At 36.9% G+C, this 26,877-nt stretch overlaps 1 protein-coding gene across 4 annotated transcripts in view; it reads left to right on the top strand.

Moving 5' to 3' along the window:
• The window catches only part of SPAG6 (sperm associated antigen 6), a 62,851-nt gene that overhangs the window by 9,330 nt on the left and 26,644 nt on the right, over positions 1-26,877 (top strand). For 3 of the 4 annotated variants that reach the window (XM_023223136.1, XM_023223135.2, XM_023223138.2), the window contains 2 exons: positions 7,049-7,215; positions 10,671-10,854. In XM_023223136.1, the coding sequence (XP_023078904.1) occupies positions 7,049-7,215; positions 10,671-10,854 (351 nt within the window). Of the gene's footprint in view, positions 1-1,428; positions 1,555-2,789; positions 2,902-7,048; positions 7,216-10,670; positions 10,855-26,877 lie in introns of all 4 variants that reach the window. The other variant, XM_023223137.2, reaches the window with a different exon arrangement.

The following is a 26,877-nucleotide window of genomic DNA, read 5'->3' as shown; positions in this document are numbered from 1 at the left end:
ATGAATTCAACAGACTATACCCTTTGGTATACATTCCAAACCTGGGTCATAGGCCAGTTTTTCTTGGCAAATGGGCTGTGATAGACAGCAGGGAGGAGAAACGGGAGAGCATAGACTCGAGCCATGAAGAGCATCTACCTCACTGGATTGTAATGAAGGTTACATGGGTTACTATTTGTCAATTTCTTAGAGAGGTACCTGGCACATAGGAAATGCTATATAAGTGTTTGCTACATAAGTGAATGAATTTATGATGTGCTGGTCCCCATCCCATCTTCCTCTCAGCCCTTCCCACTCAAAAATGTTATATCAGGTATGGTAGTCCTTTACTCACAAACAACTGAATCAACACTGAATCACCAAACAAAACTTGGAAGATACTATAGCTAATGAGAATAAATTTCAAAGGAGAAAATAGATTATTCTTGCTCATAATAGTTTCTTGAATTATTTACTATTACAATTGAATTCTATGTAAAAAGGCCATAGTTTTTGTGATTCATTCTGACACTTTAAATAAATTACAGGACTTTTTGTGTGTTATAAGGGATAAGGCCCTAAATCACAATTGACTTTATGTCTGAAGAAGTATTTCAAGAAAACAAGGCAAATAGATATGTGATACTAAAATCTGTGATTTCTTAATCAAATGCAGGAACAATGGCCAGAGGTATATAATCAATAAAGGCTGGAAGAAACCAAATCAACCAATTCAAGAATTCCCCAGGGGCCATTGAACTTTTAATAGTTCTTCATTACAATGGATGGTATTAATTAATGAGTCATTCACTAATAATAAAATCATGTTGATGAAAATATAGTAAATTTAGGGAACTGATTTCTTTAGCTTTTTTATTTATCAAGCACTTGATGGTGTTTATTTTGTTCTAATCTTCCTAGCACCTTAGAAACTTTATCTAATTCTCACAATAACTGTGTGAGTAGTCCTAGAATTTGAGGGAACTGAGGCACAGAGATGTTAAGTAGTCTTGCCAAGGTCCCTCAGCTAAGAAGTGGCAGACTCCAGATTTGAATCTAATTAGTTTTCCTCTAGATTAATGCTTTTAACCACCTTACTCTGTTGTCTGTCAACATGGGCAGTCATGTAAGCTTCCTTCTGTTTGTAAAGCACGAAGTTTCTATTATATTCTTTCTTATTGGACCCCAGAAAGAATGCCTGAGTCAGATGGTAATATTGACAGTGAAAGGTGAATCCTTTACTGTGTAATTGGTTAATTTTGTGCATAAATCACTTGTTGTAAAACTTTAATGAACTGTAGTAGCAGTTTCATAGTAAGTGGTTGCATAGAATGTAGCTTTAGATTAAAATGAAGCATATTGTTGGAATTTGAATGTTTAAAGCTTTGTAAAATTTATAGTAACAAATATTTAACATATTTTATAACTTTATGATTGATTTTTTTTGAGATGGAGTCTCATTCACTCTGTCACCCAGGCTGGAGTGCAGTGGCACTGTCTCTGCCCACTGCAACCTCCACCTCCCCGGTTCAAGTGATTCTCCTGCCTCAGCCTCCCAAAGTGCTGGGATTAAAGGTATGAGCCACAGCACACAGCTGGGTGTGGAGTTTCTGTTAGGGATAATGAAAAAGTTCGGGACATCGATAGTGGTGGTGGTTGCACAACACTGTAAATGTACTCAGTGCCACTTAATTGTACACTTAAAATGGTTTAATTGATAAATTTTGTTATGTATATTTTGCCATGATAAAAAAAATTAACAAAGCAGGTTAGAGGTAACCAGGGCAACAAGATAACTTTACTATGACATAAGTGGACTGAAGGCCCAGTTTGCAGATACTGTTTGTTTTATTTTTCATTTACCTTTTATTTTGAGTTCAGGGGTACACGTGCAGGTTTGTTACATAGGTAAACTTGTTGGGGGCGGTACTTGTTTTTAAAGGAACAAAGTTGCAATGTTAAATGTCTTTGTAAAATAGCAGACTGAGGTAATATGTATATAAATTATATGCTTGAAATATAAGAATGAATGAGGTGTTTTTTGTCATTGGAAAAACTTGACATTTTCTTCCTGATGATTTCTATATGTCACTGGCATGCAAAATAAAATAATTTGCCCTACATTGTGTTATAACAAATTAAATGAAAAAGTTGTGATTGTTTTGAGGGTATTTTATAATCTCCTTCACTAGACTATTAGTTTCTTGACAGTAGATGTCAAGAAACCTTAAGTCATATATTATTCCTATTGCTTGCTGCATGGTTAGCCCTGATACCTGTTTTGAATGAATGACTGTGGACAGGATCAGTGTGGCTATTTGTTTATTTGTTTGTTTTTGAGTGGCTTCTTGTTTTTGTCTTTTTCATAACTGGATTGCAATGTGGGAATTAAAAGCAGTGTTTTCAGGCCAGGTATGGTGGCTCACACCTGTAATCCCAATACTTTGGGAGTCCAGGAGTTCAAGACCAGCCAGGGCAACATGGCAAAACCATGTCTCAAACAAAACAAAACAAAGCAAAACAAAACAAAAACAAAAGTAGTGTTTTCAGTATAGCACTAGAATAAGAAAAATAGACAAGAACTCAAAGCTATAAATTATGTGTATAGGAGCATTGTAAAGATTTATCTTTAAGTTAAATTTCAAAAATATTTTCACATAATTTCATCAGTTTTCATAGAGCAGACAATTGTTTTTATAGATAATTGAGTTTAATATGTGAATTGTTATTTTTAGTATTGAATATAATATTACATAGTATATGTTGAGTCCTTCAGCTGAACCCCAGTGATGTCATTTGCTCCTTACTAGAGGCCTTGTTTATCAGATATTGTGGCAACTATTCAGACTACTTTAATTTGTGAACTGTACATTTCCTTGCATTCACGCACCATGGATTTCTGGCTACCTAATGGACAGGAAGGTAAGAAAAATTTCTTTTTATCTTCCTTCCTTCCTTCCTTCCTTCCTTCCTTTCATTGTCACCATTTTTTTTGCAGTTTCCTTGAATATTTATCTGTATTTTTAAGAGGAACTTGTAGTTAGAATAACAAAGTCTCCATGTTTAATATATGTAAGAGGTAAAAACATGTCTCTTTAGAGGAAGAGAAGCACATGGGGACTGATAATTATGAAACACTAAGAGGCAATTTAAGGACTAGAAATTTGGGGTACTATTTTTGAGAATTTATTTTCTTCTCCAATAAAAATGACCTTATGGAAGGTCATTTATTGAATAAGGTTATTCCAACAGATATTTCAGATGGACACTTTAGCTTTTATTTATATAAATTTGTAGATTAAAAAATTTTTCAGAATTCTCACTGTGCTACTGTCTAAACTAAACAATATAGGAAAATTATAATAGAGCAGAAACATTTCACATATAAGCCTAACTTTGACATTGGATATAGAAATAGAAGGAAGAGAATTATGAGTCATTTTATTGGCCTTATATTAATATTTAATGAGCCAGATGCAATATAAACATGGAGAAAATATATAAAAAAGAGAATTCCAGCCAGGTGTGGGGACTCAGGCCCGTAATCCCAGCACTTTGGGAGGCCAAGGTGGGTATATCACTTGAGCTCAGGAGTTTTGAGACCAGCTTGGCCAACATGGGGAAGCCCCGTCTCTACTAAAAATACAAAAATTGGCTGGGCATGGTGGTGCATGCCTGTAATCTCAGCTACTTAAAAGGCTGAGGCAGAAGAATCACTGGAACCTGGGAGGCAGAGATTGCAGTGGGCCAAGATGGTACCAGCCTGGGTGACAGAGTAAGTGAGACTCCATCTCAAAAGAAAAAACAAATACTCCCTTGGGTATATGGAATTGTTAATACCTTTTTGAGCGGGCAAAATATTTTACTTCTAAATTATAAACTAAAATTTTTTAAAATTGGGAGATTTGTGGTAGATTAAATACTATAACAAACACTTGTAATTAAATATTAGAATGCCAGGTAAATTAATTCATTCTTAAATCCTTAATATGTGTTCACAGTTCTTTAGATTTAATTCAAAATATAATTCAATATGAAAAATTTCAAAAGATGATAAACCACTGCCTTTACATAAAAATATCAAGTGGGCAAATATATATATATATATATATATATATATATCCCCAAAAACAAAATAAAAAGCCCAGAATAATCAGGAAAAAATAACATGAAACTTAATTGTGATTCTTTAAAGCTATTCTAAGCATACTTTTTTTTTTTACCTCATTCATGCATTTATTATGAAACTTTATATGTTAACAAATTTAGATTTTCGTTTTTAGAGTATTGATTTATTTTAATTATAATAGTGCATATTTGTTATAAAAAATATGAAGTAAGGCCAAGCACAGTGGCTCATGCCTGTAATTCCAGCACTGTGGGAGGCCAAGATGGGAGGTTCTCTTGAGCCCAGGAGTTTGAGACCAACTTGGGCAACATAGTAAGACCTCCATCTCTACAAAAAATAAGAAAAATTAGCCAGGTACAGTGCACTCAGTTATTTGTAAGGCTGAGTGGGAGGACTGCTTGAACCTGAGAGGTTGAGGCTGCAGTGAGCCATGATTGCACCACTGCACTACAGCCTAGGCAACACAGCAAAGCTATGATTCAAAAAAAAAAAACCAAAAAACCAAAAAACAAAAAATGAAAACATGTAATGCTCGACGGTAATGACAACACAATGTCAGGCCAAACCCTGTGCCCAATTCAAAAATGGTCACAGGGCTTGGCCTGACATTTCTTCAAAGAAGATGTACAAATGGCCAATGAGCAGATAAGATGCTCAACATTATCAGTGCTATGGAAATGCAAATCAAAATCACAGTGAGACACTACCTCATCCACATTCGGATGACTGTTATTTATTTATTTATTTATTTATTTTTTGAGATGGAGCTTAGCTCTGTCACCCAGGCTGGAGTGCAGTGGCACGATCTCGGCTTACTGCAAGCTCCACCTCCTGGGTTCACGCCATTCTCCTGCCTCAGCCTCTCGAGTAGCTGGGACTGCAGGCGCCCGCCACCATGCCCGCCACCATGCTAATTATTTTTGTATTTTTGGTAGAGACGGGGTTTCACTGTGTTAGCCAGGATGGTCTCGATCTCCTGACCTCGTGATCCGCCCGCCTCGGCCTCCCAAAGTGCTGGGATTACAGGCGTGAGCCATCGCGCCCAGCCTGCTGTTATTTTTTTTTAAATGGAAAGTTACAAGTGCTGGTAAGGATGTAGAGAAATTGGAACCTTGGTACTTTACTGATGGGAATGTAAAGTGGTTGAGCTGCTGGGGAAAACAGTTTGGCAGTTAGTGTTGATGGTCACACATTGTGGATGTACTTAACTCCACTAAACTGTAAACCTAAAAATGGTTAAAATGGTAATTTTTGTTTTATTTGTATTTTACCCAGTAAAAAACCAACAACAACAATGAATGAAGTAATAAAGCAAACTACAAAGAGATGGACAATTGTTTTAAATCCACCTTTCCTGAAATAACCCATGTTAACATTGAGTAGTCATGCTAATACCTTGTTCTGTGCTTTAAACTTTTGTTGTGAGATATTTCAGAAATTATCTCTAGCAAACAGTATAGATAATAATATATAAGCAACACCCATGAACACTGGATTTGTTGAACATGAGCTATGACCCAAGTGTGGGCAGGGGGCTCTGTGTGTCTGCAGTGCTAACCAGCCTTCGTGGTATTCACACCTGCAAAGGTGATAGAAGATGATCTAACCTAGTCAACTTAGGCACAAAACTAATGACTAAGTAAAACCGGAAACTAGGAAAATCCATAGGTCACATCATTAAATGTGTCTGTGATAAGCATCACTGCTCTCTGCTTACGTTATTTGCTAGTACTCTTTTATTTTAGTCTAATCCTAAGTATTACTATAATGGCTTCTCAGCCTTTGGCTAAGATCAAGTGTTTAGATGTTATTGTAAATGTTTTCTTTTTGTTCTATTTCAAATGTTTCTGCATATAATACTATAAAAGAATACTGGTAATATTTGCTTTTGTGTATAACTGGGATACGTTTTTAAAGAAAAGATTTAATGATATCTAATTGACTAGACTGGTGTAAATTAAAGTGTAGAAAGTCAAGGGGTACTTTGTTATAGTTTGAATTCTGTCATTACCTTTCTTGTAATCTTAGACTAAAACAGCATCATTAAAACAGAAATAGCAGTTGACTCTTTTGCAGATTTTACAGTAAGGGAAAGTTAATAGAAAGAGCTGGAATATCCAGTATGATGACCACAATACGAATACTATTGGTATCTCTCTTCCCACCTCCTCAGTTTTCAATATGTGTTATTTAACAATTATCAATGAAAAATGTATGAAGTATATAACCTTGCTTCACCATTCATTAGTTGTGTGACAACCTTTCTCAGCCTCAATTTTCTCATCTGTAAAATAGACATAATAGTAGGGCCTGCTTCATAGTTTTGTTATAAAAGTTAAATGAATTATTATGGAAAAAAGTCCTTAGAACAGTGCTTATATATAATAAGTCCTTGATAAATATAAGCTACTTTTACTTTGTTGCTGTTGTGGTGGTGATGATGATATACCTACTATGCATTCAACCCTTGGATGAATATGATGAGCACTAGTAATACGCTTCCTCATCTCCAAGACATTTATTTGGAGATAATATGCAGGCGAGGCCTTGAAATAAGCCTTGAAAGATAAGATTTGCAAAGTCTGGGGGGAGCCCTATCTTTTTTGTGCTAGACATCATAGCATAGTCTACAACCTTTCTCTGCAGGCCTCATGATAACCCTATCAGGTAATATAGACAGGACTTGCTGAATCAGGGATTGTTACCTAAATCCAAAGCCTTTCTTATTTCCATGCTGTACTGCATGTTTGATAATTATAGCTTGTATTATTCTGTGTCTTGGCCAGTTAGGTACTTCTAAATTTCCATTAGTTTTTAGTGAATAGTTTTGTTTTTACTGATTTTTTCCCTTTATTTTTACTGTCTGCATATATGCCAAATTGTATTTTTGCTTTTTAATTTTAATTTTTCTGATTTCTATTCTTTCATAATTTAACTCAGGTGTAATGTCTTTGCTGAGAACTCTTCTTCTGGATGTGGTCCCAACAATTCAACAGACTGCTGCTTTGGCTCTTGGGAGACTGGCCAATTATAATGATGACCTAGCAGAAGCTGTTGTGAAGTGCGACATTCTTCCACAGCTTGTTTATTCATTGGCAGAACAGAATGTAAGAATTTTAAAAAACTAGTTATATGTTTTTTGTTTTAGATCTTCAAAAATGTGACAGTTTGGATACAGTTGCAAGCCTGTAGGCATCAGAATTATTAGGGGGTTAACACAATCTCCAATTCTCTGAGCTGCATGTAATAGTATTTTTAGGGTATTTTGCTTTGGTGCCGATAACCACCATTTATCTATTATTGATAATATAAGGAGAAAACAGATTTTTTAGGGGATAATTATACATAAAGCAGTATTTCTATATATGGGAGTTTTAAACAATGCTATCGGATCTGTCTTAGGGAAGTATGTAGACTCTAGGCAAATAGTTGATCTCAGTAATCCTTATATGCTGGTGAAACCAAGTTAAAGGAAATAGTGAGAGACAGCCTTGAGGCAAGGGCTAGAGAAGCAACCAAAAAGAGGAAGAGAATAAGTATGTGTAATGGAAGGTTTGAGAAATCTTTTTTTACCAAGTTATAGGCATGTCAACTCTGTTAAGCACTACCTAAAAGTGCCCCATTTTTCCCCCTCCTATCTGGTACCACTTCCTATTTCTATACAGTGCCAGCTATTTGGTTTTCACAGTAGTTAAGGACCACCTGTAGGTAGGTTTTGGACTGTTCATTCTATTCTGTTAGTTTATCGTAACCTAGGGATAGAGCTTTCTTGACATATCTTTGGGATTAAATTCCTATTTGTGTAACAAAAAGACAAGCCAATTGAAAAATGGGCGAAGGAATTGAATAGACATTTCTCCAAAGAATATGTACAAGCTAATGCTCCACAGCATTAGTCATTAAGAAATGCAAATCAAAACCACAATGAGGTATCACTTCATACTTTCTGGGGTGGCCATAATAAAAAATAAAAAGAAAATAACAAGTGTTGGTGAAGACATGGAGAAATTGGAACTTTCATACATTGCTGGTAGGAATGTAAAATGGGGGCAACCATTGTGAAAACACTTTGGCAGGTCTGCAGTCAGTGAAACATTTGTTACCATGTGGCTCAGCAATTCTATTCCTAGTTATATATCCAAAGAATTGAAAACAGATGCTTCAGCAAAGCCTGCACACAAATGTTCATAGCAGCAGCATCCACAATAGCCAAAAGGTGAAAGCAACCTAAATCGATCAACAGATGAATGGGTAAACGAAATGTTGTGTAACCATACGATGGATTATTAGTCACAAAAGGAATAAAGTACTGATAAATGCTACACCACAGATGACCCATAAAAACATTATGCTAAGTGCAAGAAGCCAGACACAAAAGGCCACAGATTGTATGGTTCCATTTATATGAACTATCCAGAATATGCAAATCCATAGAGACAGAAGCAGATTAGTGGTTGCCAGGGGCTGGAAGGAGAAGGGAATGGGAAGTGACTGCTTTATTGGTAAGAAGTTTCTTGTTGGGGTGATGATAATAGTCTAGAACTAGACAGTGGTGATGGTTGCACAACATTGTGAATGCACTAAATGCCACTAAATTGTATACTTTAAAATGGTTAAAATGGTAAATTTTATGTTGTGTGTATTTTGCCAGAATAAAAATAAATCCTAATGGTGCAGAAATTTGCCTTATGTTTATAGATCAGAGAGTCACTTACTAATGCCTGTTATAGCTCTACAGGGAGTCACAGAAATTTTATTTTTCTTGTGGATATTCCTTCTATCATCAAATACTGTTGGACTTTCTTCCTCTTGGACTCTTAGCTCTTTCTTTTGAGAGCAGAGTCTGTATTCTGGTATCCCACGTAGAAGATTTTCAGTAGAAGTTTTCTAAGTTGAATGAATGTTAATTAGTTGTAGAGAGACAAAACACTAGAGCAGAAAAGTGAGGAGGCAGTGAAAACATGAAGCCTTTGCACCAGCTTCTGTCTCCCTCACCTTCCAGCCTTTAAGTCATTTCTCACAGGAGATTTAATCTCCTCTTTATGAGGTACAAAGTCCTGTGGTTTTGCTGTTTTTTTTTTTTTTTTGGCCTTTCTTTTGATGAGGAATGGAAGAGAAGAGTGTTAGGAATTTTGGAGAAGTGAAAATTAGGAGAAAGAGGGAATGAGATCAGAAAGTGTGAGTTATAGGCACTGTAATTAATAGTGACTATTGATACCCATAAATGGTCTGTAAATTTGATAATTCTGCACTATAAAAAGTCAAATTAGCTAAGGTAATAAAAATAAATGTATCACCATTTTTTCCCCACATTTGTAAGAAAATAATCTATGGGAATCTACTTCAAAGCTCTACAGTAATATTTAGAGTAAATTAGTAGAAATTTGGTTACTTATATAATTTAAGAAACTAAAGAAAATATGTCAAATCAAAAACATCAGTACTAACATAGCATGTTTCTTATATTAGCAACATATGCTGATTTTTAAGGTATACTATGTTTAAGATATACTCGATGTGTTTTTTTCTCCTGTAATTTTCATTGTATCAATATTATAGTCTAAGTGAATAGAATGCTTTCAAAACAGGTGCTGTAGTCAACTAGTCACTTTTTAGTAGTCACTGTGAAGAAATAGAAACTTAGAATGTAAAATAGGGGATTAAGTGGGTTTTATTAATAACAGAAAGAGGAGACCATCACTGTGTCATTATGCTAAGCATAAAACCATAGTGAGTGTCACAGCCACATATTTCATATATATTTAATTTTTTTAGCAATGTGAAGAGAAACATGTTAGTCTTGTGTTTTAGTTTCATTTACTCATTTCTTAGTCAGACACAATGTATCTATAGGAAATATAAATACGAAGCAGTATTTAAAATTTACAAAATGGTAAGTAATTTGCTTTTATCTTAAAAAAAAAGCATTTCTAGAGAAAATAACTTATATCCCATTGTTTGGTTGATTTATTTGACAGGAAAAGTTTTAAAATATGTCATGAATGTTTTGCCTTTATGTTTATTTGATGATTGTAAGCACATTTTGGAACATGGTTGTTACTTCAGAATAATTGGGGACACCAGAAAGATTAGTTGAGGTCATGAAAAGCCTACCATGCTTAAAGACTGAGGTCAAGTAAAGGAAATGAATTGGTCAGTTGACAGTGAGCTTAGTTGCACATGCTAACAATCTAAGAGTTCCCAAGGGTCAAACAATGCATTTTGGTATTGTATTGTATAGATACATAAAATCTCATGATTTTATGAATTTGTGGAAAGTATGTTTATAATTTTATACAATTTCCAAATGCACGCTTCAGGATAAAACATTTGAAATACAATGTAAAACCTACCTTGTTTTCAGTTTAGTTACTGAACAGAAGCAATGAGGGCACATCAAATAATCAAAATTATTTTGCAGGATGTTTTTCATCTTTTATATTCAAAAGCTGTTGAGCTTTATTTACATTAATGTTATTTTTATGTTAGTTTTGGTCTATTTTAGATTTTGGTTTTCTAAGTACTCAATTCATTTTGAGTTTTGTCTATTTGACCCTTGTAGCGCTTCTACAAGAAAGCAGCTGCCTTTGTGTTACGAGCGGTTGGTAAACATTCTCCCCAGCTAGCTCAGGCAATAGTTGATTGTGGAGCACTGGATACACTGGTCATATGCTTGGAAGATTTTGACCCTGGAGTCAAGGAGGCTGCAGCCTGGGCACTTAGATATATTGCAAGACATAATGCAGGTAATTTAAAATATGCACGAGTGTATTTTAAAATAGGATTATTACAATTCAGATTTATTAGGTAAATCCAGTTTTGCTTAGTAAACCATAGATGGGGTTTTAATGATGTTTCTGTATGTGATGAGAAGTACATTTTGAATGACGGCCAAGTTGTTTGGAACATATATTCACAAACAAACAGAAAAACCCTATATATTTCAGTCTTTATCTTACAGAAGGGAAATTTGAAGAGGTGGAGAAAAGGAGAGAGGGGTGGCAGGGGATGGGAGAGTGGGCTTGAGTCTCAAAGGCCTTAGTAAATTGGTTCAGTTATTAGGTTGGTGCAAAAGTGGTTTTACCATTAATGGCAAAAACCCCAATTACTTTTGCACCAACCTAATAAAAAATTGTTTTAGTTAGTCACCCTCTTGGGGTCATTTGGTCTTCCTGCCCATTCATGATAGGGAGTTCCAAACCAACCAGGAGACGTATTATGAGTGAATGATGTTGAGGAGATACAGACATAACTTTCTGGAAAATATTGGTATTCAACTCATACTGGGCAGGAAGAAGAGAAGGAGCATGTTCTCCTATGAACTGATAGCTCAGTGGGGTCATCAAGAAGGGACCTGGGCCTCTTGTGAGAGGATTGTGTCGATGCACCCAATTGGTAAAAAGTACATGAGGAACATAATTTTCCCCATCACTTTACAGAAGTTGCTTATGAACAAATAACATAAGACGAAAATACAGTTTTAAAATAAACATATGTAAAAATGATCAACTTTGCTAGTAATCAACAAATTGTATATGAAAACATCAATGAAGATCTTTTTAACCTGTTATATGAGTGGAGGGTGGTGGCAGAAGAGTAAAGCAGCAATATAGCCAGGTGATTAAGAGTACCGTGGCATTAGACAGGGTCTGAGTTTAGTTTAGATACTACCATTTAGTTGCTGTGTGACCTTGGACATGGCTTATAAACTTTCTGAGCCTTAGCTTCCTCATCTGTGGAAGAAGATGACTAATAGTGGTTACACTGGAGATTTGTTGTGAGGATGATGATGTGATACATGTAAAGCACTTAGATCAGTGCTTGGCATATGGAAATACCCAGTAAATGTAACATATTAGTATTAATACTGAAGGTTAGAGTGGACAATATGACGTGTGCACATTGGTGGAGGAACTACAAATTGTATAAACTGGTGGAGAGCAGTTTGACAAAACTATTAAAGTTGTGAAATAGATCATGGCTACCCTAAAGAAGCCTGTTTTGAGAATTCGTTCTAAGGAAAGAATTCCACAGGGTGGAGAAGCTATAGATTCATGAAAATGTTATTATAGCATGATTTGTAAACACCTCAAATATTTGACAGAAATTTAGTGGATAAATTATGGAACTTAATGAAATCTCAGGCAATAAATTTAAAAGGTAATTATGAACCTGCATGGTAACATGGAAAAGTGATTATAATGTTAAAAAAGATATAAAATTGTGTATTACAATTATAATAATGTAAAAATAAGTTTTTATGTGGCTATAATTACAAAAAAATCATGTTTGTTTTCCTAAGGTGGTAAAATTAAGGAATTTTTTCTTCATGTTCCAGATTTTCAGTGTGTGTCTATGTCTAAAATATTAGCTGCTATGTATTGAGTAATTAGTATATGCCTGGCTCTGTGCTGTGTGCTTCAGACTCATTATCTCATTTTGATTGCAGTTACCCTTGGGTAGGTATTACTCTCCCTGTTAAATGGAGAAATAAAGTGGACTTTAGAAAGGATATCCAAAATTATATTAATGGTGGAACTGGAATTTGAGTCTGTCTGACTCCAAAGCCTATGTTAATTACTATACCATACAGCTTCACTAAATACTTCCTGAAACAGTATTGAAGAAAAACTTCAAAACAGAAACAGGAAGAGGCTCTCCTATGGTTATATTTAATTTGGTTCTTAAAATGGTGACATTATTACAGACAAAATAGAAATAAAACAGTATAAAGGCAAGTTGAAAAAGACAACTGTTGTCATGCTTAGAATTATTAAAAATTAAATTACAAATTATTAAATTATTTTCTTAAATCTAGATTTTGATTTTCCAAATATGTTTACCTTGAGACTATTGTTTAGTACATGTTGATTGAGAAAACTACAGCAGGGTTTTAAATCAAAAGCTGGTTATCATGGGAAACTACAAGAGTATATTTAGTAAGTTTTTTTTATGCCAGAGGGACACATTACAGATTGTAACATGAGCTTTGGAAAAGAGCTTTGAGGGACAACTGTATAGATACTCTCTGAAGCAGGTGCCCCATAGATAACATTTCCACCCCTTCATTTTGTTGAGTCTGGGGCAAAATGATTATAGTTCATAAACAGGACCTGTCTTAGGGGTCCCATTCCAAATTCTTGCTATATTCTGGCTCCCACATGGAATTTCCACTGTAATTTCAATATTTCACGGTAGTTAGGGGCCTGGGACCCAGAAGCTCCCAGAAGACATTATTGCATAGATTTCTCAGAAAGAAAGGGAATTGTTACCTAGTAAACAATAAAAGTCATCACTCACATCCATATCAATGAAAATGGAGGATTTACCTCCAAATAACCTGATTTTTTTTTTTTTTTTTTTGAGACAGTGTCTTGCTCTGTCACCCAGGCTGGAGTGCAGTGGTGCGATCTCGGCTTACTGCAACCTCTGTCTCCCAGGTGCAAGGGATTCTCCTGTTTCAGCTTCCTGAGTAGCTGGGATTACAGGGGCGCCCCACCATGCCCGGCTAATTTTTGTATTTTTAGTAGAGACGGGGTTTCACCATGTTGGTCAGGCGGGTCTCGAACTCCTGACCTCATAATCCGCCTGCCTCGGCCTCCTAAAGTGCTGGATTACAGGTATGAGCCACCACATCCAGCTTTTGTTTTGTTTGTTTTTTGAAAATAACCTAATTTCTGTATGATTTCCTAAAAGCAAAATACGTTGAGATTAATGAATATTAGTGGAAAACTGTTTGTTAGACAGTTTAAGAAATATAAACCTTAAATTGAGATGCAAAAGAAATAATGTGTACCTTTAAGGGCAATAGAAGGAAAAAGTTCTGTGTATAGGAAACACAAACTAAAATAATTATAGAGAGAAGCCAATGGGCATTACCTGACTTTTCCTTATTTGAAAAATACAACTTCTAAAACTTATTTCTATGTATAGATTTTGAAGCATTTTACAGACAAACAAAGGGAACTTTGGGCTGACAACCAGAATGGTGGTTTTTTTTTTTTTTTTCCCAACTGTGTACAAATCATATCATTACATTTTATGATTGAATCACCAGTTATTGAATACACATGGGAATGTTTACCTCTGACTGCAGATAAATAAGTGATTTCTTTCTAGTTTTTCCTGCTCCTTACTGACAGCTGAGGTAAAATTCTTCTCAGATTGGCTTTCTCTTTTCTTACTTTTTGTAACCCTTTCCCACTCTGCAGAATTCTCCTTTTGTTTCCTCATTCACACAACTTTTTTTAGTCTATTGTTATAATTGTTCTCTTTTATTATTAGCTATTGTTGTTAATCTCTTACCATGCCCACTTTATAAATTAAACTTTAAAAAGTTTGTATAAATGTAAGGGGCACAAGTGCAGTTTTGTACATAGATATATTGTATAGTTATTCTATTAACATATTTATTTATTTAACCAATATGAAATCTGTCACTGTTTCCAAGGAATAGTCTTGCTTTTGGAAAGGGTGCCTCGAGAGCCTGTGCCAGCTGGAAGCGTGATGGGCAAGGAAGGAGGGATGGTGGGATTCCCCAGCCACTGGGCTTTCTCAGCTGATGGCTCAGCTGCCTCAGGTGGGTGAGGGAGTCTGCTGCAGGAGGTCCCAGGCCTTCCTCCCCTGGTCCCCAGCAGCCTCCCTCAGGCCTTGTGACTGAAGTCCTGCGGCTCTGTGGAGAGTGCTTCCAATGAATGGCCTTCTGTGGAGACAGGGGCCACAATGACAGCACTTGGGACTGAGGTGAGAGCAGCAGCCTGGCTGCAAGTGTGCGGAAGTGTTTTGTGTGAATGGTCTTCCACATTTGGGCTCAAAAATGATTTTTAAGTGTTTATTTTGGGAGCTTTAGCTAAAAAAAAAAAAAAAAAAAGTGTTTCTTTGCGGTAAACTTTAGCTTATCTCAAGCCTGGCAAAGAGGAATACATTTGATTAGACATTCTACAACTTTTAAATTATTGATATGATTGTCATGTAGATGATGAGATTGAAGTAGAGAGGTTAAAGGATTTATTCTGGTCACACAACAGTTTATGCTGGAACTGCTTGGCAACTGCTCAGCACTTTCAGAGATTCTTGCATTTTACACTGTGAGGGAGGAAAGTGTACAAGATCTCATCATTCTTTTTTGGCTCCTTGTAATATCTGAAAGTCTTGCCAGATACCTCTGTTTCTAATCTCTGTTGGCTGCTTTCTACCTGGTTGACTCTTCCTTCTCTTGTGGACCTGATTTCTGTCCAGCTCTGTGGCAGTTGGGAGATGAACTTACTGTGCCAGAGATGTGCAGTGCTTGCAGGGGCTGGCTGATGTGGACATGACGGAAACATTGAGTCGATTGTGTCCTCTTTACTAGACAGATAATGTAAGCAAGGTCTCAAGATGAGCTGGCAGCCCGATTGTTTTCTATCTTATATCAAATGATTAAATGATAAAATGAAAAGTTTAAAATTCAGAATTTTTGTGAATATTCTTCTTATGCCACCCATGTACAAATATCAATAGCTTAAATGTGCGGAACAGGCTTAGGAAGCAGTAATTAATTTAAAAATCTCACCTACTTATTTATGGTGAGAACACAAAATCTAGTCTTAGCAATTTTCAAAGTAATTAACTTTTAAAAAACCCAAATATTCATGACAAATATCAGAGATAACAGCTAAGGACTTTGGTTTTTCTTAGAGGGAGAATGGATGGGGAGAAGGGACTAGAGCCTGGTAATTAAAAATTGTTTTAAAGGCCTGCAGACAGCCATCTTTACTGACGCCTTTAGATTTCGGTTGGTTCTAGTAACATATTTTGCTTCTTTATCTTTCTTTTCATATCTTTTCTTTTTCTATTGTGGGGGTTGAGGAACACAAACATAGAGGCAAATGAGGTATGTGGGATAACATATATTATATATTTCATTAATTTTGATCCTAACACTTATTTTCACAAATATATTTGTATTTTTTTAGGTGCTAGTGAAAAAGGTATAAAGTGAAAATAAATATCCCTCTATGTTCTTTGGGCATAGAGACCAAATGTGCTAAACAAAAGAACATTTTAATTAATTATAACCTTGTTTTACTTGGTAGTTACCTAATTGGTTGGTTATTTTTAGGGTTCAGTTTGTGTGCTGGTAAAAAAGTTGTGATTCTTTTGTATTTTTGTTTCTTGTAATTTTTTTTTTTTTTTTTTTTTTTGAGATGGAGTCTTGCTCTGTCGTCCAGGCTGGAGTGCAGTGGCATGATCTCGGCTCACTGTAAGCTCCACCTCCTGGGTTCACACCATTCTCCTGCCTCAGCCTCCCGAGTAGCTGGGACTACAGGTGTCCGCCACCATGCCTGGCTAATTTTTTGTATTTTCAGTAGAGATGGGGTTTCACCGTTAGCCAGGATGGTCTTGATCTCCTGACCTCATGATCCGCCCGCCTCGGCCTCCCGAAGTGCTGGGATTACAGGCTTGAGCCACTGTGCCCGGCCCCTCTTGTAATATTTTTAGTTGGAAACTCTTGGCTAATATAATCTTCTAATTTTTTTTTAACTTAGAATCTGGAGCAACAAAACGTAATATATAAGCTCAGATTCCTAAGTTACTCATGCCTCTAACTTTTTATATGAGGCTAGCAATCAATTTATTTAACAATGTCATCATCATGGTAATCATCAAAATGTACTTGAGGCATTTATGTCTGTGTTCCCATATCTTTCCAACTGTATAAAGTAAAATAAATTGACTAAGACCTCATGTGTGGGACTTTATAATCTAAGGCAGAAAAATTAATACAGATGAGCATGAAGGTCATGTAGACAAACATTGACACAATGTACAATACTATATTAAAAAGCATATATAATGCATTGGGTGACTATACATTAGAGTAAATGAAAGATGAATTATAACTGGGCACAGTGGCACGTGCCTGTAATCCTAGTACTTTGGGAGGCTGAGGTGGGAGGATCACTTGAGCCCAGGAATTCAAGACCGGTCTGTGAAACACAGTGAAACCCTGTCTGTAAAAATAAAATAAAATAAAAAAAATTCGCCAGATGTTGTGGTGTGCACCTGTGGTCGCCACTATTTGGGAGGCTGAAGTGGGAGGATCACTTGAGCCCAGGATGTTGAGGCTGCAGTGAGCTATGATTGTGCCACTGAACTCCAACCTGGGCAACAGAGCAAGACCCTGTCTCAAAAGAAGAAAAAAAGAAAAAGATGAATTACGAGTTACATTTTTTGTACAATGGCAAAAAGAGGAATCTTTACTTTCTCAAGAACTTTGTTACATCCAGATAACAACTGAACAGTCCTTGGCTTAGAAATACAGGAGGAAGTGATACATGCAGTAGTAAGAGGAAGGAAAGTGCTTTGTCCTACAAAACACCTCCTCTACCTGATAACACCTACAATTCTTGTAGTTTAAATCTTTGTTTTTGGCTTTATGCAAATACCTGTGGGAGAAATGTCAAGTGTATGTGTGCTGAGTGGATAAAGAGAAGGATATTTTGTATACTGGTGGTTTGGAAATAAACCAAGTTTGAACAATGCACCATAACATGTTTCTCTATTGTTTCTTGAACTTATTTGTTTTCCAGTCACTGGCCTGTAAATCTGCCTAATACATTTTTGATATTGGGGAGAGGAACCCACTTTTATTTACATTTGAATTTCTAGAAATACATGAAGCAAAATGTATTTGATTGAAATTTGAGAGTACTCCAATTGAGCATTTTACAAATATCTACAAGAGAGTTTGCTATTAGAAGCTCAGGACTTGGTTAGCATAAGAATTGTACCTTGAGATAAGACATGTTCATCATCTTATTTTCCCATAGATTTTTAAATCCACAGTCTACAGGAAAATAGGAGTTGTATTTTCATCATGTTAGCTGACTGATTTTGCACAGTTAATTTTTGGAGCTTGGTTTGCTCTTATCAGGGTTTTAGATGAATGAACCAGTTTGCTCTAAAAGTGTGGAATAAGTTAATTGCCTCAAAGGATTTTCCTTTTCCTTTTTCTTTTTTTTTTTTTTTTGAGACGGAGTTTTGCTCTTGTTGCCCAGGCTGGAGTGCAATGGCGCCATCTCAGCAACTTCCGCCCCCCTGGGTTCAAGCGATTCGCCTGCTTCAGCCTACCGAGTAGCTGGGATTACAGGCGCCCACCACTACGCCTGGCTAATTTTTGCATTTTTAGTAGAGACGGGTTTTCACCATGTTTTCCAGGCTCGTCTTGAACTCCTGACATTGTGATCTGCCCTCCTCGGCCTCCCAAAGTCCTGGGATTATAGGTGTGAGCCACCATGCCCCGCCACCTCAAAGGATTTTCAAAGATAGGACCTCTAGCGTTTTTGGTGTCACTGTGCTATAACTAGCCATAGATCATTTCTCTAGATCCCCTTTGATCTCACACTACAGTGTTAGCAGTATGGTAGCCTCTATTCACCTGGGACTTTTGCACACTTGAACTGAGGCTAGTGCACATTGAGGAGCTACATTTTTGATTTTATTGCCATTTAATTAATGTAAAATTAAAAAATGATACTCATTTAAAAATTTGTAGGTATAATTGGAGCAACTTGGATATGTGAATCTACCTTTTCAACTGTAAACTTTTTGAAATCTAAATACTTACTGAGCATTTCTGATGAAAATGTAGTGGCTGAATTGAGAAATGCTGTAAGTGCAACATACACCCTAGATTCCAAGGCTTAGTGTGAAAAAATGTAAAATATCTCACTAAAGGTTTAAAACGTTGATTGCATGTTGACATTATATTTCAGATATATTGTGTTAAAGTCTATTAAAATTATTTTCACTTATTTCTTTTTACCTTTAAAGTGTTGCTAATTTCGAGTTTTAAATTACATTATGTGGATAATATTTCTATTGGATAGCACATGAAATTACTGTGTCTGTGCTTTGTAGATATTTGTTAAAAGACAATGTGCTGGTAATCCTGTGGTCTTAAAAAGACGTGTTATATTTGTTTATACATACGTGTATACAAACATACATGTATACAAGTCTGCATACACGTGTGTATTATTGTGGACATGTGTGTATGTGTGTGTATGACTGTAGTAGCCAGCCTCCCAGATCATGTGTCCTGGTTTTCAGACCCTTGTTTAGACTTCTCCTGCATTATACCAGGGCTGGTCTGTGTGACCAGCAGAAGTCATGGTATGTCACTTCCTGAGAGCAGGTTATAAAAGATAAGAGGCCAGGCACAGTGGCTTATGCCTATAGTCCCAGCACTTTGAGAGGCCAAGGTGGGAGGATTGCCTAAGGCTGGGAGTTTGAGACCAGCCTGGGCAACATAGCGAGATCTCATCTCTAAAAAAAAAAATAAAAAAAAATAAAAAAATAAAAAAAAATTAACTGAGTATAGTGGTGTGCAAGCTACTTGGGAGGATAAGGAGGGTCACTTGAGCCCAGGAGTTTCCGGCTGCAGTGAGCTATGATGGTGCCACTGCACTCTGTCCTGAGTGAGATCCTGCCTCTGGATAAAAAAAAGAAAAAAAAAAAAATCAGTGCTTCTGTCTTGGGCACTGTATCTTTCTTGGGCCACTTGCTCTAGGGGAAGCTGGCTACCATGTTATGTGGACACATGGTGAAGAACTGAGGTTTCCAGCAGCCAGCAAGGAACGGAGGCTTCCCAGCAATGATGGGATTGAGCTGGAAGCAGATCCTCCCCAAGGTGGGCCTTCAGGTGACTGCCCCAGCTGACAATTGGACAGCAACTTTGTGATTCTGAGCCACAACCACCTAGCTAAGCTGCTCCTGAGTTCCTGACCCACAGAAACTCTGAAATAATAAGTGATGTTGTTTTAAGCTGCTCAGTTTGGGGTTGTGTGTTACATGACAATAGATAACTAATATGTAATCTGAATGCAAAACAGGTTCATTATACTATATAATAGCAAACAACAAAACCAAACCAAAAATTAATTAAATGTCCTCAAGTGGGAAACTGGTTAAGTAAATGATGGCATATTTGTTCAGTGGGATATTAGGCAATTGTTAAAAATGTTGGGTTAGCTGAATCCTCAGGAATAAAAGTAGCCAGTGGAAACCCATGAGGGTGTGAGAACCACTCAGGGGAGTCACATCAAGCACTGCTGATCAGGGACCACATTTATAAAAACATGACATCAACATATTACCCTCCCAATGTTTTATTTTTATTTCCTCTTTCTGTTTTCTCTCTCCTTTACCTGTTCTGGAGAATCCCATCAGAGTACCTGTGGCCTTTTGCTGTCTAGCCTTCTTTATCAGATTGTGCTCCTTGAAGACAGGGACTTCTTACCTAGCACTGGGCTGGAGCAAAGAGTGAATACCATTGAAGTTTGAATAATAACATATGCATTTTCCATGGTTTTAAAACTGTTTTTCTATTATTTATTTTTAAAATTATTTTTGTATATTAATTAAAAGTTGTTATATATTTACAGGGTACAAGTACAGATCTTTGTTTTTTGTTTTTGTTTTTTTTTTTTTTTGAGACAGAGTCTGACTGTCGCCCAGGCTGGAGTGCAGTGGTGCAATCTCAGCTCACTGCAACCTCCGCCTCCTGGGTTCAAGTGATTCACCCACCTCAGCCTCTTGAGTAGCTGAGATTGCAGGTGCATGCCACCACGCCTGGCTAATTTTTGTATTTTTAGTAGAGATGGGGTTTCACCATGTTGCCCAAGTTAGTCTTGAACTCCTCACCTCAGGTGATCTGCCCACTTCAGCCTCCCTAAATTCTGGGATTACAGGCATGAGGCAGTGCACCTGGTCATGAGTACAGATTTTTTACATGCATACATTGCATAGTGATAAAGTCTGGGCAGGTTTTTTTTTTTTTTTTTTTTTTTTTTTTTTTTAAGCAAAATGCAAAATTACAGGTAGAGTGAAACCACAACTATGGTTGCAAATGCTATATAAAGCGGGTGGAAAACAAATAAAATAACTTCTAGATTCAAAAAGCATTACTTTGTAAAGATGTAATTCCAATTATTTTAGTTATTTTCTACTTTACCAGGACACTCCAGACCCTCTCTGTAGTTTTGAGTTACTCCATTCAGCTTGGTCTCAGCTGTTAAAAGTCTAATGCTAAATTAGTGGTGGGGGTGGGAGCTAAAATGACTTCAAATTTCCTCAGCCTATTGTTGTTCAAGGCTATAACCAAGTCTTTTTTTTTTTTTTTCCTCACTTTCCTTTTGTCTGGTCTCCACTTCTTGACTTTTTCTTACCATGTTTTGAAGCTGCTTTTTACTTGAGTCCTTTGAGAGCCGCCTTCCCTCCCAGCTGATTGTAATTTCTTACTAAAGCCCTGTTAACTCCAGATCAATGACTTGTTTGACTCACTTGACTTTTTAAAGGAGCCAGAATTATTTCGCCTTTAAAGCAAATGTATGTAGTTATGTTAACCCTTAAGCGCTCAAACACTCAACCCATGTGTTAGGGTTAAACTAATTGCTCCAACGACTGGGTGGAGGGAAGCGAGATGGAAATGGTGAGAGTAGGAAAAATGACATTTGTTTGTGTGTGAAAATAAAAATCACTCGAGACTTTTACATAGTAATATGCAAATTCTCCCTTTATGCTTTTCTCACTTCCACCTGCAATTGGAGATGTCAATCTCTCAGCTGAGAATAATAGCTCTAGTGAGTCACTGTTGCCTATGGAGGGATGTTGTCTCGCAGATGTGTCGGTGTAGAACAAAGCTTTTTGTGGTAGTGGCCTCCATGATACCTGCCTCCTCTTATTCACATCCTTGTGTAGTCCCCTCCCCCATTGCACCAATGCACTATAGTAGAGGCAATGCTATGCCACGTCCAGGCTTAGATTATAAAAGACATTTCAGTCTTCTCTTTTGAATCACTCACTTTGGGGGAAGCCTCATCAAGAGCAGCCTATGTAGAGGCCCATAGGGTGCGGAACTGAAGATTCCCTTTAACCCTCCCACGAGTGTGCCTGGACACACATCCTCAATTGACTGCGGCCCCAGTTGACTTCTTGATTGTAGCCTAGTGATAGGTCTTGAGCCTGAACCCGGCAGCTAAGCCACTCCTAGATTCTTGACCTACAGAAACTATGAGATAATAAATGTTTGCTGTTTTAAGCTGCTAAATTTGGTGTGATGTTACATAGCAGTAGATAACTAAACCAGTTGTAAACAGCTGGGTTAGACCAAAACCTAAAGAGATTTTTCTTTTTTTTTTGAGACAGGGTCTTGCTCTGTTGCGTAGGCTGAGTACAGTGGCATGATCACACATCACTGCAGCCTCGACCTCCTGGGCTCAAGCAATCCTCCCACTTCAGCCTCCTGAGTAGCTGAGACTACAGGCGTATGCCACCATGTCCAGCTAATTTTTGATTTTTTTTTTTTGAGACAGGGTCTCTATATGTTTCCCATGCTGGTCTTGAACCTCTGGATGCAAGCAGTCCTCCCACCTTGGCCTCCCAAAGTGCTGGGACTATAGGAGTGAGGCACTGTGCCTGGCCAACAGCTTTCTTTTACTTTGGAAGTGCTATTGCCAGAATCATACTGGAGTTACCAGTAAGTAACCAGCTGTGGTAACTGCAGCAACATATTTGTTATTATAATTTCACCCAATCATGAAAAATTTGGTTGAATGGGATGAGGAATTATTATTAACATAACATTAATATCATATAAGTGGCAGCCAATTTTAAATGTAGGGTTTTGTTTTGTTTTGTTTTGTTTTGAGACAGGGTCTTGCTCTTTTGCCCAGGCTGAAGTGAAGTGATATGATCTTGGCTCACAGAAACTTCTGCCTCCTGGATTCAAGCCTCCCAAATAGCTGGAACTACAGGTGCTTTCCACCACGCCTGGCTAATTTTTGTATTTTTTGTAGAGATGGGTTTTTGCTGTTGCCCAACCTGGTTTTGAACTCCTGGCTTCAAGCAATCTGCCTGCCTCAGGTTCCCAAAGTGATAGGATCCCAAAGTGGCGTGAGTCACTGTACCCAGGCAAAATGTAGGTTTTTTTTTTTTAACCTGCTTTATTTCAAAAAGCTTTTGAAGTGATATAGCTGTATATTTTTATGGCAAAACCCAGCCCATCTTCAAACTGATAAATAGGGCCACCTAACTGCAAATAAATGATTAATTTATAACTTTCTTGTATTTTTTAATGAAACAAAATATAACTTTTGTAGGGCTTAGAAACAGTTAAAAGCAGTGTTTGAAAAAAATTAAAAAGCAATAAAGTTTAAAGAGATTAGAGTTCCAGAGGAGTTTTTTAATTAGTGTGCTGGATACTTATTTTTTTCTTTTTTCTTTTTGGAGAACCTCTTCATTTTGAATTCTTTTTATGAGTCCTCATGATCACTTGTTTGCTCAAATTCTGTCTCACATCTCCATTATGAGCTGAAAAATTATTCGAGTATCATGTTTAGAGTAATCCTTTCTTATGAGTCAACTTTTAGGTTTTTATTAATTTCTCAGAATTCTCTGAATTTTCATATGTAACCACAATAGTGGTTTTTCCTCTGTGACCCCAAACATGACTTCAAAAATTAGAAGTAGAAAGAACATCACCTTTCCATGCCCAGAAAGCCCTGCACAGGCTGTTTTAGAGGGTGTAAGATTTAAGCCTGTGGTTGTAAAATGGGGTGGTTCAGGCTGCAGCAGGCCCACAGAGGGATGTGTTTTATGTGGCCAGCACTATGTTGTCTCACACAGTGTTCTAAAAACAAAACAAAACAAAAAGGCCTGACAACAGTAGGCCTATATCTATATTCCTACATGGCAACATTGGGCTGAAACTCAGAAACTGCTGCCCCTTGTAGATGGTACCTAGACTTTTGCACTTCACTACTGCTCTGCCGCTCCCTGACCTTATTTTTATTTTTATTTTTAAGCATCCTCTGGCTTCATTTATTTATTATAGTTACTTTCCCAGGCCCTGTGGGCATTTGCATTGACCACTTCTGATCTAAACAGACAACTAGCCATGACATAATTGAGAGAGGTTGAAGGCACTGGGGCACTGTTAAAGCAAGATTACTTTTGTCTGATTTACCTAGTAACAACCATACTTATGCTATGCTAAGGGACATTCCTGTCTGCTCTCTTCCCTTCCAGTCAACATGGAGTCATTTCTAATGTTCCACTCACGCAGCTTTAGATTGTACTAATCTTATGAATGTTGTTGATCTTAAAAGTCCTCCTTTTAATTTACGTTCTCTTTTTGTTTTAAACTTAAACCTAAAGTCATACTGAGGTTTTTGATTATTCTAAGTTGAAGATTTTGATCCACTTAAATTGTAACACTTCTCATGCCTGTTACTGACAGATCACTGCAAGCTTAGCTCTTAAGAAAACAAACAAACCAAAAACCCAGATTCCAAGAACAGCACAGAATGAAATTCTTAAGAAAATGCAACTGTGTGAGAAGCAAAGTCTTGTCACCCCAAGTTTTTATATGTTATTACTGATCAAAAAATTGTATGCACATAACCCTCATAAATGTTATTGGAAATAATTATGGAAAAACAGAGAGAGGCAGAGAAGTGTGAAAAGATGACACTTCCCTCTCCCTTGTCACAGTACCACAGAGGAGGCTGCCTCAGTTTCTTCACTCAAAATGAGCTATTCCTCAGCCAAATAAAACTAGTTATTCCTTTATTAAAAACAACTGATCATCAAGTTTGGCGACTGTACATTTTTGTCTACATATATGCAATAAACAACTTTAATTATTATTTGTGAATAATGAAGGTGCTATTGGATAGTTTCCTCTGACAGTTTGCAGTAAAAAAAAAAAAAAAAAAAAAAGGTTTAGTTCAACCATTGTGGAAAACAGTGTGGTGATTCCTCAAGGATCTAGAACTAGAAATACCATTTGACCTAGCCATCCCATTACTGGGGATATATCCAAAGGATTATAAGGCATGCTGCTATAAAAACATATGCACACGTATGTTTATTGCGACACTATTCACAGTAGCAAAGACTTGGAATCAACCCAAATTCCATCAGTGACAGACTGGATTAAGAAAATGTGGCACATATATACCGTGGACTACTATGCAGCCATAAAAAAGGATGAGTTCATGTCCTTTGTAGGGACATGGATACAGCTGGAAACCATCATTCTCAGCAAACTATCGCAAGAACAGAAAACCAAATACCACATGTTCTCACTCATAGGTGGGAATTGAACAATGAGAACACTTGGACACAGGAAGGGGAACATCACACACTGGGTCCTATTGTGGGGAGGGGGGAGGGGGGAGGGATAGCATTAGGAGATACACCTAATGTAAATAACCAGTTAATGGGTGCAGCACACCAACATGGCACGTGTATACATATGTAACAAACCTGCACGTTGTGCACATGTACCCTAGAACGTAATGTATAAAAAATAAAAAAGGTTAAAAGTAAATAACCCCTAATGTTTAAAAAATGTAATATTTTAACTTTAATAAGGGTATGAATTAAGGCAGCAGGGTAAGGGTGAAAAAGTAAATGAATATTATTTCTAGTATATACTATAAATTTTTTCAAGAAGAAGAATTATACACTCTTTTCATATAATTTATTTAAAAAAATAGTGATAGAGGCAGGATGAACTAGCCTGTTGGATGTGTAATATGTATGATGTGTGTTATTTAGGTGTGCCTTATTAAAGAGGACATACATTCTACCATCTTTTAAAATAAGAAACTTTCAACTATATTAAAAAATAAGCTAAACATTTTATATTTGTTTTTTCTTTGTAATAATAATGCTAGTATAGTTAGGCCCAGCAGTAGCTATATGTATGGGTGAGAAACATGCTTATATTTATTTTTTAAAAAATCACATTGAAGAAAATTTGGCAAACAGAGAAAAAATATACCACCCATAGTACTATCAACCCAGTATAAATGCTGTTAGCATGTTGGTATAACATGTAGCCTTTTCTCTTTGCATTTTTAGACATAGTTATAACCACTTTTTAATCTTGTTATGTAACGGTATAGGATATGTCACATGTTATTGTATAATGGAAGATATATTATAAAATTTTTTTGAAGATTTACTTAAAATTTGAAATGAGGCAATGATATTTTCAGGGACTGAAGATAAATTTCTTGGCTCACTGCTTTTTTTGGTCGACGTTTTATGAGCATCTAAGTCAGTACATATCAATCTTTGATTTCATAAGTGTGACAATTGAACATCTAAAAACTTATTTCCATGTTTGAGTTTAAAATGAACTTCATGAGGTTTCTCCCATGGGAAGTGATTTTTAGGTGTGTGAAGTTTTGTATGTGTTTTGGTTGCTGCTGGTTTTTTTCGAGTAGAAAATACAGAAAAAACTGGGCACAGTGGCTCACGCCTGTAATCCCAGCACTTTAGGAGACCGAGGCGGGTGGATCACAAGGTCAGGAGTTCAAGCCCAGCCTGGCCAAGATGGCAAAACCCTGTCTCCAGTAAAAATACAAAAAATTAGCTGGACATGGTGGCAGGTGCCTGTAATCCCAGCTACTGGAGAGGCTGAGGCAGAGAATTGCTTGAACCCAGGAAGTGGAGGGTGCAGTGAGCCAAGATCACACCACTGCATTCCAGCCTGGGCAACAGAGCAAGACTGCGGTGAAAGAAAGAAAGAAAGAGAGAGAGAGAGAGAGGGAGGGAGGAAGGAAGGAAAGGGAGAAAGGGAGGAAGGGAGGGAAGGGAAGGGAGGGAAGGAGGGAGAGAGGGAAGGAAGGAAGGAAGGAAGGAAGGAAGGAAGGAAGGAAATACAGAAAAAAAGAAAAGAGGAGAAGGAAGAAAGGTTGGAAGCACTTCCTGAA

Source organism: Piliocolobus tephrosceles, chromosome 9 (genome assembly GCF_002776525.5).
Source record: "Piliocolobus tephrosceles isolate RC106 chromosome 9, ASM277652v3, whole genome shotgun sequence".
NCBI lineage: Eukaryota > Metazoa > Chordata > Mammalia > Primates > Cercopithecidae > Piliocolobus > Piliocolobus tephrosceles.
This window is presented reverse-complemented; position numbering and strand designations above follow the sequence as displayed.